Genomic DNA, 14,412 nt, shown 5'->3' with positions numbered 1-14,412 from the left:
TAACACTACTCTATACGTTGTTTGCATGCATGTTAAAGTGTTAATACTACTTCATAGATGTTTGGCATTACTGTTAACAGTATAGACACTACTCTATACGTTGTTTGCATCCATGTTAAAGTGTTAATACTACTTCATAGATGTTTGGCATTACTGTTAACAGTATAGACACTACTCTATACATTGTTTGCATGCATGTTAAAGTGTTATTACTACTTCATAGATGTTTTACATTACTGTTAACAGTATAGACACTACTCTATATATTGTTTGCATGCATGTTAAAGTGTTATTTATACTTCATAGATGTTTGACATTACTGTTAACAGTATAGACACTACTCTATATATTGTTTGCATGCATGTTAAAGTGTTATTACTACTTTATAGATGTTTGGCATTACTGTTGACAGTATTAACACTACTCTATACATTGTTTGCATGCATGTTAAAGTGTTATTACTACTTCATAGATGTTTGACATTACTGTTGACAGTATTAACACTACTCTATATATTGTTTGCATGCATGTTAAAGTGTTAGTACTACTTTATAGATGTTTGACATTACTGTTGACAGTATTAACACTACTCTATATATTGTTTGCATGCATGTTAAAGTGTTATTACTACTTCATAGATGTTTGGCATTACTGTTAACAGTATAGACACTACTCTATACATTGTTTGCATGCATGTGAAAGTGTAATTACTACTTCATAGATGTTTGGCATTACTGTTGACAGTATTAACACTACTCTATACGTTGTTTGCATGCATGTTAAAGTGTTATTACTACTTCATAGATGTTTGGCATTACTGTTAACAGTATAGACACTACTCTATACATTGTTTGCATGCATGTGAAAGTGTAATTACTACTTCATAGATGTTTGGCATTACTGTTGACAGTATTAACACTACTCTATACATTATTTGCATGCATGTTAAAGTGTTATTACTACTTCATAGATGTTTGGCATTACTGTTGACAGTATTAACACTACTCTATACATCGTTGGCATGCATGTTAAAGTGTGAACACTACTTCATAGATGTTGACAGTATTAACACTACTCTATACATTGTTTGCATGCATGTTAAAGTGTTATTACTACTTCATAGATGTTTGACATTACTGTTGACAGTATTAACACTACTCTATACATTGCTTGCATGCATGTTAAAGTGTTAATACTACTTCATATATGTTTGGCATTACTGTTGACAGTATAGACACTACTCTATACGTTGTTTGCATGCATGTTAAAGTATTATTACTACTTCATAGATGTTTGGCATTACTGTTAACAGTATAGACACTACTCTATATATTGTTTGCATGCATGTTAAAGTGTTATTACTACTTCATAGATGTTTGACATTACTGTTAACAGTATAGACACTACTCTATACATCGTTGGCATGCATGTTAAAGTGTAAATACTACTTCATAGATGACTGGTATTAATTTTGATTGTTTTGAGAAAATATATACATGGTTAACTGTTGAAAGTGTCAACAATTCTCTATACATGGTTAGCATTACTGTTGAAAGTGTCAACAATTCTCAATTCATGGTTAGCAGTACTGTTGAAAGTGACTACTTTATACGATGTTGACATAACTGTTGAAAGTGTTAACACTACTTTATACGATGTTGACATAACTGTTGAAAGTGTTAACACTACTTTATACGATGTTGACATAACTGTTGAAAGTGTTAACACTACTTTATACGATGTTGACATAACTGTTGAAAGTGTTAACACTACTTTATACGATGTTGACATAACTGTTGAAAGAGTTAACAATATGTATAAGTGGTTGGCATACATGTTAAATTACAAAGTATTATTAATTAACTGGAGCTTATTTGACTAAATACGAGTAAAACTGCCAAATCGATAATTTTGTCCTATAAGGCCAATACGGATTTTTCCGTATTGGCCCGGGTTTAGCAAGCCCAATATTAGCATATTCGATTAGCTCTAGACTAATCGGTTGAAATCCCGATAACTCTAGAGTAACTGAAAGTAAACAGTTGTTTTGAAGACGCAGTTGTCATTCATTTAGTTATCTTCAACATGCTGAAAATGTCAGTATGGCAAACATTTCTGGCGAAAGACGGTCACATTCATTTAAAAGATATTTTGAAGGCAGACGATAGAACTGTTTCAGGTTTGGGGAACGAGTAGATTATCACAAAGTTCATTTCTTGACGACCTCATAATTTCACGATTGTACACATCGATTTTAAATTAGTTTCTGCGTAACACATGCAATGGCAGTACCTTTCCAATTACTATTTATGTGTTGCGTCTAAATTTAAGTTGTAACACTTTATAGTGACTGAAAAGGGTAGAAAAATTCATCAGATGAGAAAATGCTGAAGACACCTGCATCTAATAAAAAGAAACAAACTGAGATTTGGATAGTTCCACTTCAAGGTAAAAATATTTATCTCTTTTGAAATGAAATTAAAAAAATATTGTAACACTTTAGTTTATTAATAAAGATATTATTACGTGTATTTACGTGTGTTGGACTGGTTAATTAATAAAGGTATCATTGCGTAACAATTTTCATATTGGCTTAGTTATAGGTCCTCGGGCAGCCATATTGGCCTTCGGCTTCGCCTCAGGCCAATATGGTACCCTCGGACCTATAACTAAGCCAATATGAAAATTGTTACGCAATAATACCATATTAATAATACGCTATACGTGGTTGCGATAACGGTTGAAAGTGTTATCACTACTCCATCGGTGGTATGCATAACTTTTGTAAGTATTAACAGTTCGCTAATGGTAAGTATTTGTAAAAAAGCTTTAACTTTCAAATCCTAGAGAGCCAGGTTGTAAAGGTTCATATGACTATGCCTTTGTTTCCATGGTACAACGTTAAGTTTTGGTGGTTTTGTCTGTTTCTTCAATACTTTAATTAATATTTCTATATGTTTTGCATGTACTACTTTTAGCGTGAGTATGTCCGTCCAGAATTCAGATAACAGTGATCATCAATACGTTTCTGGAATGTTTTCTTTTTAATCTCAAAATATAAAGTTGGGGAGACATTTCAGTGCAATTAGGTTTCATTTTGAGAATATTCTAAAGTTTTGTTCTCTTTTTTCTGCATTTAAATTGTGTTCATTGTGACAAGGGCATTGCAAATGGTCGTGTCTTCCTGTACTGTTAACTTATAGCAGGATTTCATACCATCAGATTACATGCTTGGAGCTAGTTGTCAATTATTGCGAGCAGACCTTAATAGTCAAATTGTATATTGGTTTGCACTTGTTCTTTTGTTATTCATTCAACCGTAATGAGGAATATGGGCCTCTATCTGATTTATTTATATGTTCTTTTAGAAAAAAACAAAATAACAAACATACAAACATACAACTCCAAGAAAAATTCAAAACGGAAAGTCCCTTATCAAATAGAAAAACGGAAAGTCCCTTATCAAATAGAAAAATGTAAAGCTCGAACACATCAAAATAGTGGATAACAACTGTCCCATTCATGACCTCTCTTTTCTTATGTAAACAGTATTGCACTAAACCTGGTGTCACAGCTAGCTAAACCTCTCACTTGTATGATAGTTGTTTGTAGTTGAAGCATATAATTTTTTTGCAATGTAATAAACACATGATTAACAAGGACTGATACTTTTGATGATATAAACACATGATTAACAAGGACTGATACTTTTGATGATATAAACACATGATTAACAAGGACTGATACTTTTGAGATATAAACACATGATTAACAAGGACTGATACCTTTGAGATATAAACACATGATTAACAAGGACTGATACTTTTGATGATATAAACACATGATTAACAAGGACTGATACTTTTGATGATATAAACACATGATTAACAAGGACTGATACTTTTGATGATATAAACACATGATTAACAAGGACTGATACTTTTGATGATATAAACACATGATTAACAAGGACTGATACTTTTGATGTAATAAACACATGATTAACAAGGACTGATACTTTTGATGTAATAAACACATGATTAACAAGGACTGATACTTTTGATGTAATAAACACATGATTAACAAGGACTGATACTTTTGCAATGTAATAAACACATGATTAACAAGGACTGATACTTTTGCAATGTAATAAACACATGATTAACAAGGACTGATACTTTTGATGATATAAACACATGATTAACAAGGACTGATACGTTTGATGATATAAACACATGATTAACAAGGACTGATACTTTTGATGATATAAACACATGATTAACAAGGACTGATACTTTTGCAATGTAATAAACACATGATTAACAAAGACTGATACTTTTGATGATATAAACACCTGATTAACAAGGACTGATACTTTTGATGTAATAAACACATGATTAACAAGGACTGATACTTTTGATGTAATAAACACATGATTAACAAGGACTGATACTTTTGATGATATACACACATGATTAAACAAGGACTGATACTTTTGATGATATACACACATGATTAACAAGGACTGATACTTTTGCAATGTAATAAACACATGATTAACAAAGACTGATACTTTTGATGATATAAACACCTGATTAACAAGGACTGATACTTTTGATGTAATAAACACATGATTAACAAGGACTGATACTTTTGATGATATAAACACATGATTAACAAGGACTGATACTTTTGATGATATAAACACATGATTAACAAGGACTGATACTTTTGATGATATAAACACATGATTAACAAGGACTGATACTTTTGATGATATACACACATGATTAACAAGGACTGATACTTTTGATGATATAAACACATGATTAACAAGGACTGATACTTTTGATGATATAAACACATGATTAACAAGGACTGATACTTTTGATGATATAAACACATGATTAACAAGGACTGATACTTTTGATGATATACACACATGATTAACAAGGACTGATACTTTTGATGATATAAACACATGATTAACAAGGACTGATACTTTTGATGATATAAACACATGATTAACAAGGACTGATACCTTTGATGATGTAAACACATGATTAACAAGGACTGATACTTTTGATGATATAAACACATGATTAACAAGGACTGATACTTTTGATGATATAAACACATGATTAACAAGGACTGATACTTTTGATGATATAAACACATGATTAACAAGGACTGATACTTTTGATGATATAAACACATGATTAACAAGGACTGATACTTTTGATGATATAAACACCTGATTAACAAGGACTGATACTTTTGATGTAATAAACACATGATTAACAAGGACTGATACTTTTGATGATATAAACACATGATTAACAAGGACTGATACTTTTGATGATATAAACACATGATTAACAAGGACTGATACTTTTGATGATATAAACACATGATTAACAAGGACTGATACTTTTGATGATATAAACACATGATTAACAAGGACTGATACTTTTGATGATATAAACACTTGATTAACAAGGACTGATACTTTTGATGATATAAACACTTGATTAACAAGGACTTAAACACATGATTAACAAGGACTGATACTTTTGATGTAATAAACACATGATTAACAAGGACTGATACTTTTGATGTAATAAACACATGATTAACAAGGACTGATACTTTTGATGATATAAACACATGATTAACAAGGACTGATACTTTTGATGATATACACACATGATTAACAAGGACTGATACTTTTGATGATATAAACACATGATTAACAAGGACTGATACTTTTGATGTAATAAACACATGATTAACAAGGACTGATACTTTTGATGATATAAACACATGATTAACAAGGATTGCTACTTTTGATGATATACACACATGATTAACAAGGACTGATACTTTTGATGATATAAACACATGATTAACAAGGACTGATACTTTTGATGATATAAACACATGATTAACAAGGATTGCTACTTTTGATGATATACACACATGATTAACAAGGACTGATACTTTTGATGTAATAAACACATGATTAACAAGGACTGATACTTTTGATGATATAAACACATGATTAACAAGGACTGATACTTTTGATGATATACACACATGATTAACAAGGACTGATACTTTTGATGATATAAACACATGATTAACAAGGACTGATACTTTTGATGTAATAAACACATGATTAACAAGGACTGATACTTTTGATGATATAAACACATGATTAACAAGGATTGCTACTTTTGATGATATACACACATGATTAACAAGGACTGATACTTTTGATGATATAAACACATGATTAACAAGGACTGATACTTTTGATGTAATAAACACATGATTAACAAGGACTGATACTTTTGCAATGTAATAAACACATGATTAACAAGGACTGATACTTTTGATGATATAAACACTTGATTAATAAGGACTGATACTTTTGATGATATAAACACATGATTAACAAGGACTGATACTTTTGATGATATAAACACATGATTAACAAGGACTGATACCTTTGATGATATAAACACATGATTAACAAGGACTGATACTTTTGATGTAATAAACACTTGATTAACAAGGACTGATACTTTTGATGATATAAACACATGATTAACAAGGACTGATACTTTTGATGATATAAACACATGATTAACAAGGACTGATACTTTTGATGATATAAACACATGATTAACAAGGACTGATACTTTTGATGATATAAACACATGATTAACAAGGACTGATACTTTTGATGATATAAACACATGATTAACAAGGACTGATACTTTTGATGATATAAACACATGATTAACAAGGACTGATACTTTTGATGATATAAACACATGATTAACAAGGACTGATACTTTTGATGATATAAACACATGATTAACAAGGACTGATACTTTTGATGATATAAACACATGATTAACAAGGACTGATACGTTTGATGATATAAACACATGATTAACAAGGACTGATACTTTTGATGATATAAACACATGATTAACAAGGACTGATACTTTTGATGATATAAACACATGATTAACAAGGATTGCTACTTTTGATGATATAAACACATGATTAACAAGGACTGATACTTTTGATGATATAAACACATGATTAACAAGGACTGATACTTTTGATGATGTAAACACATGATTAACAAGGACTGATACTTTTGATGATGTAAACACATGATTAACAAGGACTGATACCTTTGATGATATAAACACATGCTTAACAAGGACTGATACTTTTGATGATATAAACACTTGATTAACAAGGACTGATACTTTTGATGTAATAAACACATGATTAACAAGGACTGATACTTTTGATGATGTAAACACATGATTAACAAGGACTGATACTTTTGATGATGTAAACACATGATTAACAAGGACTGATACTTTTGATGATATACACACATGATTAACAAGGATTGCTACTTTTGATGATATACACACATGATTAACAAGGATTGCTACTTTTGATGATATACACACATGATTAACAAGGACTGATACTTTTGATGATATACACACATGATTATCAAGGACTGATACTTTTGATGATATAAACACATGATTAACAAGGACTGATACTTTTGATGATATAAACACATGATTAACAAGGACTGATACTTTTGCAATGTAATAAACACATGATTAACAAAGACTGATACTTTTGATGATATAAACACCTGATTAACAAGGACTGATACTTTTGATGTAATAAACACATGATTAACAAGGACTGATACTTTTGATGTAATAAACACATGATTAACAAGGACTGATACTTTTGATGATATACACACATGATTAAACAAGGACTGATACTTTTGATGATATACACACATGATTAACAAGGACTGATACTTTTGCAATGTAATAAACACATGATTAACAAAGACTGATACTTTTGATGATATAAACACCTGATTAACAAGGACTGATACTTTTGATGTAATAAACACATGATTAACAAGGACTGATACTTTTGATGATATAAACACATGATTAACAAGGACTGATACTTTTGATGATATAAACACATGATTAACAAGGACTGATACTTTTGATGATATAAACACATGATTAACAAGGACTGATACTTTTGATGATATAAACACATGATTAACAAGGACTGATACCTTTGATGATATAAACACATGATTAACAAGGACTGATACTTTTGATGATATAAACACATGATTAACAAGGACTGATACCTTTGATGATATAAACACATGCTTAACAAGGACTGATACTTTTGATGATATAAACACTTGATTAACAAGGACTGATACTTTTGATGTAATAAACACATGATTAACAAGGACTGATACTTTTGATGTAATAAACACATGATTAACAAGGACTGATACTTTTGATGTAATAAACACATGATTAACAAGGACTGATACTTTTGATGTAATAAACACATGATTAACAAGGACTGATACTTTTGATGATATAAACACATGATTAACAAGGATTGCTACTTTTGATGATATACACACATGATTAACAAGGACTGATACTTTTGATGATATCAACACATGATTAACAAGGACTGATACCTTTGATGATATAAACACATGATTAACAAGGACTGATACTTTTGATGATATAAACACATGATTAACAAGGACTGATACCTTTGATGATATAAACACATGCTTAACAAGGACTGATACTTTTGATGATATAAACACTTGATTAACAAGGACTGATACTTTTGATGTAATAAACACATGATTAACAAGGACTGATACTTTTGATGTAATAAACACATGATTAACAAGGACTGATACTTTTGATGTAATAAACACATGATTAACAAGGACTGATACTTTTGATGTAATAAACACATGATTAACAAGGATTGCTACTTTTGATGATATACACACATGATTAACAAGGACTGATACTTTTGATGATATAAACACATGATTAACAAGGACTGATAATTTTGATGTAATAAACACATGATTAACAAGGACTGATACTTTTGATGATATAAACACATGATTAACAAGGACTGATACTTTTGATGATATACACACATGATTAACAAGGACTGATACTTTTGATGATATAAACACATGATTAACAAGGACTGATACTTTTGATGTAATAAACACATGATTAACAAGGACTGATACTTTTGATGATATAAACACATGATTAACAAGGATTGCTACTTTTGATGATATACACACATGATTAACAAGGACTGATACTTTTGATGATATAAACACATGATTAACAAGGACTGATACTTTTGATGATATAAACACATGATTAACAAGGATTGCTACTTTTGATGATATACACACATGATTAACAAGGACTGATACTTTTGATGTAATAAACACATGATTAACAAGGACTGATACTTTTGATGATATAAACACATGATTAACAAGGACTGATACTTTTGATGATATACACACATGATTAACAAGGACTGATACTTTTGATGATATAAACACATGATTAACAAGGACTGATACTTTTGATGTAATAAACACATGATTAACAAGGACTGATACTTTTGATGATATAAACACATGATTAACAAGGATTGCTACTTTTGATGATATACACACATGATTAACAAGGACTGATACTTTTGATGATATAAACACATGATTAACAAGGACTGATACTTTTGATGTAATAAACACATGATTAACAAGGACTGATACTTTTGCAATGTAATAAACACATGATTAACAAGGACTGATACTTTTGATGATATAAACACTTGATTAATAAGGACTGATACTTTTGATGATATAAACACATGATTAACAAGGACTGATACCTTTGATGATATAAACACATGATTAACAAGGACTGATACCTTTGATGATATAAACACATGATTAACAAGGACTGATACTTTTGATGATATAAACACTTGATTAACAAGGACTGATACTTTTGATGTAATAAACACTTGATTAACAAGGACTGATACTTTTGATGATATAAACACATGATTAACAAGGACTGATACCTTTGATGATATAAACACATGATTAACAAGGACTGATACTTTTGATGTAATAAACACTTGATTAACAAGGACTGATACTTTTGATGATATAAACACATGATTAACAAGGACTGATACTTTTGATGATATAAACACATGATTAACAAGGACTGATACCTTTGATGATATAAACACATGATTAACAAGGACTGATACTTTTGATGATATAAACACATGATTAACAAGGATTGCTACTTTTGATGATATAAACACATGATTAACAAGGACTGATACTTTTGATGATATAAACACATGATTAACAAGGACTGATACTTTTGATGATATAAACACATGATTAACAAGGACTGATACTTTTGATGATATAAACACATGATTAACAAGGACTGATACTTTTGATGTAATAAACACATGATTAACAAGGACTGATACTTTTGATGATATAAACACATGATTAACAAGGACTGATACCTTTGATGATATAAACACATGATTAACAAGGACTGATACTTTTGATGATATAAACACATGATTAACAAGGACTGATACTTTTGATGATATAAACACATGATTAACAAGGACTGATACTTTTGATGATATAAACACATGATTAACAAGGACTGATACTTTTGATGATATAAACACATGATTAACAAGGACTGATACTTTTGATGATATAAACACATGATTAACAAGGACTGATACTTTTGATGATATAAACACATGATTAACAAGGACTGATACTTTTGATGATATAAACACATGATTAACAAGGACTGATACTTTTGATGATATAATATATTACTGCTGACAATGTAATAAACACATGATTAACAAGGACTGATACTTTTGATGATATAAACACATGATTAACAAGGACTGATACCTTTGATGATATAAACACATGATTAACAAGGACTGATACCTTTGATGATATAAACACATGATTAACAAGGACTGATACTTTTGATGATATAATATATCTCTGCTGAGATCAACTGAAATAATTAATCATATTTTTTCTCGTGTAGATAAAAATAAAGGAGATATTTTCTGATTATGACGTGGCCTTCAAAAAAGTTTGTCAAATTTAAATAGATGTTTTTCCTCCCCAATCCCACTCACATTGCAAATTTTACTTAGTCGATTATTTCTATAAACCAATACATATTAAATTAGATGAAACAAACAAAATTAAAAAAAAAAGGAAAGGAAAACTAGACGGTAACTAAACCTTCATTTTATAAATAATATGTTCGCATTTTGATATTAAATTTCTAAATAAACTTGCCTTTTCAACGAAATAAGATATACTATGAATAAAATAAGTGTTTATAGATAAAGAATCACATATGATCACATATTGTCTCGACATATAGATTTTATTTGTAACGATTTTTTTACGATTTATTAGAAAACACTCAGACACATATAAACGTGTAACATGATGTCAAATATATAATACAATATATGCAAACAACATGACAGAAGAACGATTAAACATATTTAAATCAATATATACAGCTCATTAGAACCAAACAGTGTGAATGATTTTAGAGAAAAAGATATACAATATATATATATATGGATCGATATGACATAAATCAAAGAAATACATTAACTTTTCTGATGAACAATGATAGCTTTTTGTATAGTTCAGTATTACAATAAGAGAGTAAACCTTCAAACTTGATAATGCTCGGGTGAGCTGTGTAGTACATAGGTATGTACTTGTTTCTTAATAAAACAATATTTTCATTTTTACATATAAACATAATATGGAATTCATCTCCAATACCATTTGTACATAAGTTACATGTTCTTTCTTCCCTTGGGATATTGAACCAACGACCAGTTTCTATAGGTAAATGTAAATTAGATGTACGCAGTTTGGTTAACCACGTTCGATTAAACTCACTAAGTCTCAATAAGTAACTTTCCAAACAAAACTGTTTTTTGAATATCGAATAAAAGAGGCCACGGGAGGAGTTTTGTATATCACTATACCACTTTTGTATAAACTGATCACATAAAATTTGCTTCACAACAATTTTATCACAAAATGCATACTGGTTTTTAAAAATGTAACTCATCCCAACTTCATCAAAAATAGTTTCTACATATTTAATCCATTTGAAAGTATATTTAGTTTTACTTTGTAAGGATAACATCAGTTGATATAAAATACTACTTAGTTTAGTATCATTTTGTACAAGTCTTGTCCAGAATGATACCATTCTAAGTTTAACTTACAAGGCATAAAAACAGGTAGAATGTAAGAACAACAGGCGCACAACAGTAATTTGTACCATGTTTAGCAAAGCACGAACACAGGTCTGCGCTACTTTAATTGGATTGTACTTGTAAACACAAAAATACAAATACACCTTTTCTGTTGGACAGTAATCCTCATTTTGATTAAATGTCATCTAAGCATTCATAATTATGGACGTATATGACTAAACAAAAGTAATTTGTACCATGTTTTAATAGCAAAGCACGAACACAGGTCCGCGCTACTTTAATTGGATTGTACTTGTAAACACAAAAATACAAATACACCTTTTCTGTTGGACAGTAATCCTCATTTTGATTAAATGTCATCTAAGCATTCATAATTATGGACGTATATGACTAAACAAAAGTAATTTGTACCATGTTTTAATAGCAAAGCACGAACACAGGTCCGTGCTACTTTAATTGGATTGTACTTGTAAACACAAAAATACAAATACACCTTTTCTGTTGGACAGTAATCCTCATTTTGATTAAATGTCATCTAAGCATTCATAATTATGGACGTATATGACTAAACAAAACAACGCACAGCTTTTAGCAATACCCACGGTTCACATACGGTAATGTTTAGACAAGAAGAACGTCATACACTTGTAAATCATGGAACCATATTGTTATACCGTATATTGAAAAAAAGTATTCAGATAAAATTTGCTTCCAGTAAAGTTTTGTGTTCGTACATCTTTGATTTTCTTGATAAATTGAACTGCAAGGTAACACCACGGTTACACTAGTGTGACAGCAACAACACAACACAAATTCACAAATAGTAAATTTCTATAGATCTCCATACTTGATGGTCATTCGGCAATCCTCGGTAGAATCCGCTACTCTCCTTCTTAGATGAGGGTACGGAATCGGCCGAGTTGAGACGAATGACTTGATGGTCTCAAACGAAGGACATGCTAATTTCATGTATTAGATTGTCTAATTCTGACTACTGCGCGCTGTATAGAATCTCTTGAACATGTTTTCTGACAAGCCTTACGGAAATCTTGCTTGTACCATGCGTAAATGACTGGGTTAATCACGCTGTTCAACATCCCCAGAAATACGAGCCAGTGTGATGTTTCTTGGAGATTGAAATCTGTCGAATAACCATTGGCAAATGCAAACGAAAACGACATGAATGGGGTCCAGCAGATTGTAAAAGCTATTGTTATAATCAACATAACCTTTGCCCCTCGTATGTTTTTATGAAGCTTTTTGTCTTCAGTTTCCAATTCATCTAGTGGCCTTGTTCTTTTGTAGAATTTCCTTATCTTGAAGAAGATGAGAAAGTGTGCAATGAAGGAAAGGCCATTCAATGAACAAACAATACTAGAGGTTGTCCAGAAAAATTCGGTAGAGTAAACGAGACTGAAGCTACAGCTAGGCGCAGTTTCCCATTCATTCCATCCGAAAAATGGCGGGAGTGATAATGCCATCGATATAAGCCATGGTAAAGTAACAATAATACTGGATAAGTTTTTCGTAAGGATTTTTTGATATAGACCTTGTTGACAGATAGCAATGTAACGATCCATTGACAGAAGGAATACGTTGACATGTGACGCGATGGTCATACAACCCACAACCTGAAAACGTAATAGACAGGACACTACGTTCTGATTCAAATGACGGTGAAATACGTAGACAATCTGAACTCCTGACGACATTCCGGTGAAGAAATCGGCTATGGCGAGATTCAATACAAAGATGTTTGAGTTGTCTTTGAGACTCATGTGACGTAATACTACGTAGATGACAAAGAAGTTGCCGGTGCATGCAATGACGAACACAATCTGTTGTAGAGTGAGGAACACTATTAATAGTGTAGGTAAAGCAAATGGGAAGCTACTGGAACTGTTTGTTGAAGATGGAGTGGCATCTGGTGTCAAGTTGAAGGACATGTTGACAATCAAATCTTTTTTATTACCTACAAAAAAGAACTAAATGCATTAGGAAAATAAAAAGATGTGGTATGAACAAAAACATACACCAAAATTAAGAAATTATAGGCAACGTACTGTCTTCGACAATGAGAAATAAACAATAGGCTCTGAAGGCGTCGACATGAAAAATATGAAACATTTCAATTAAGAAAACAAA

The 14,412-nt window shown here is 30.7% G+C and overlaps 1 protein-coding gene across 1 annotated transcript; it reads right to left on the bottom strand.

Annotated features, from left to right (window-relative positions):
* Window positions 1-13,232: 13,232 nt before the first annotated feature.
* Window positions 13,233-14,213, bottom strand: LOC139489368 (mu-type opioid receptor-like). The gene has a single exon (XM_071275677.1). The coding sequence runs from the start codon at window positions 14,211-14,213 to the stop codon at window positions 13,233-13,235; it is 981 nt and encodes a 326-aa protein (XP_071131778.1).
* Window positions 14,214-14,412: the final 199 nt, after the last annotated feature.

This window comes from Mytilus edulis, chromosome 9 (assembly GCF_963676685.1).
Source record: "Mytilus edulis chromosome 9, xbMytEdul2.2, whole genome shotgun sequence".
In the NCBI taxonomy this organism is placed as follows: Eukaryota; Metazoa; Mollusca; class Bivalvia; order Mytilida; family Mytilidae; genus Mytilus; species Mytilus edulis.
This window is presented reverse-complemented; position numbering and strand designations above follow the sequence as displayed.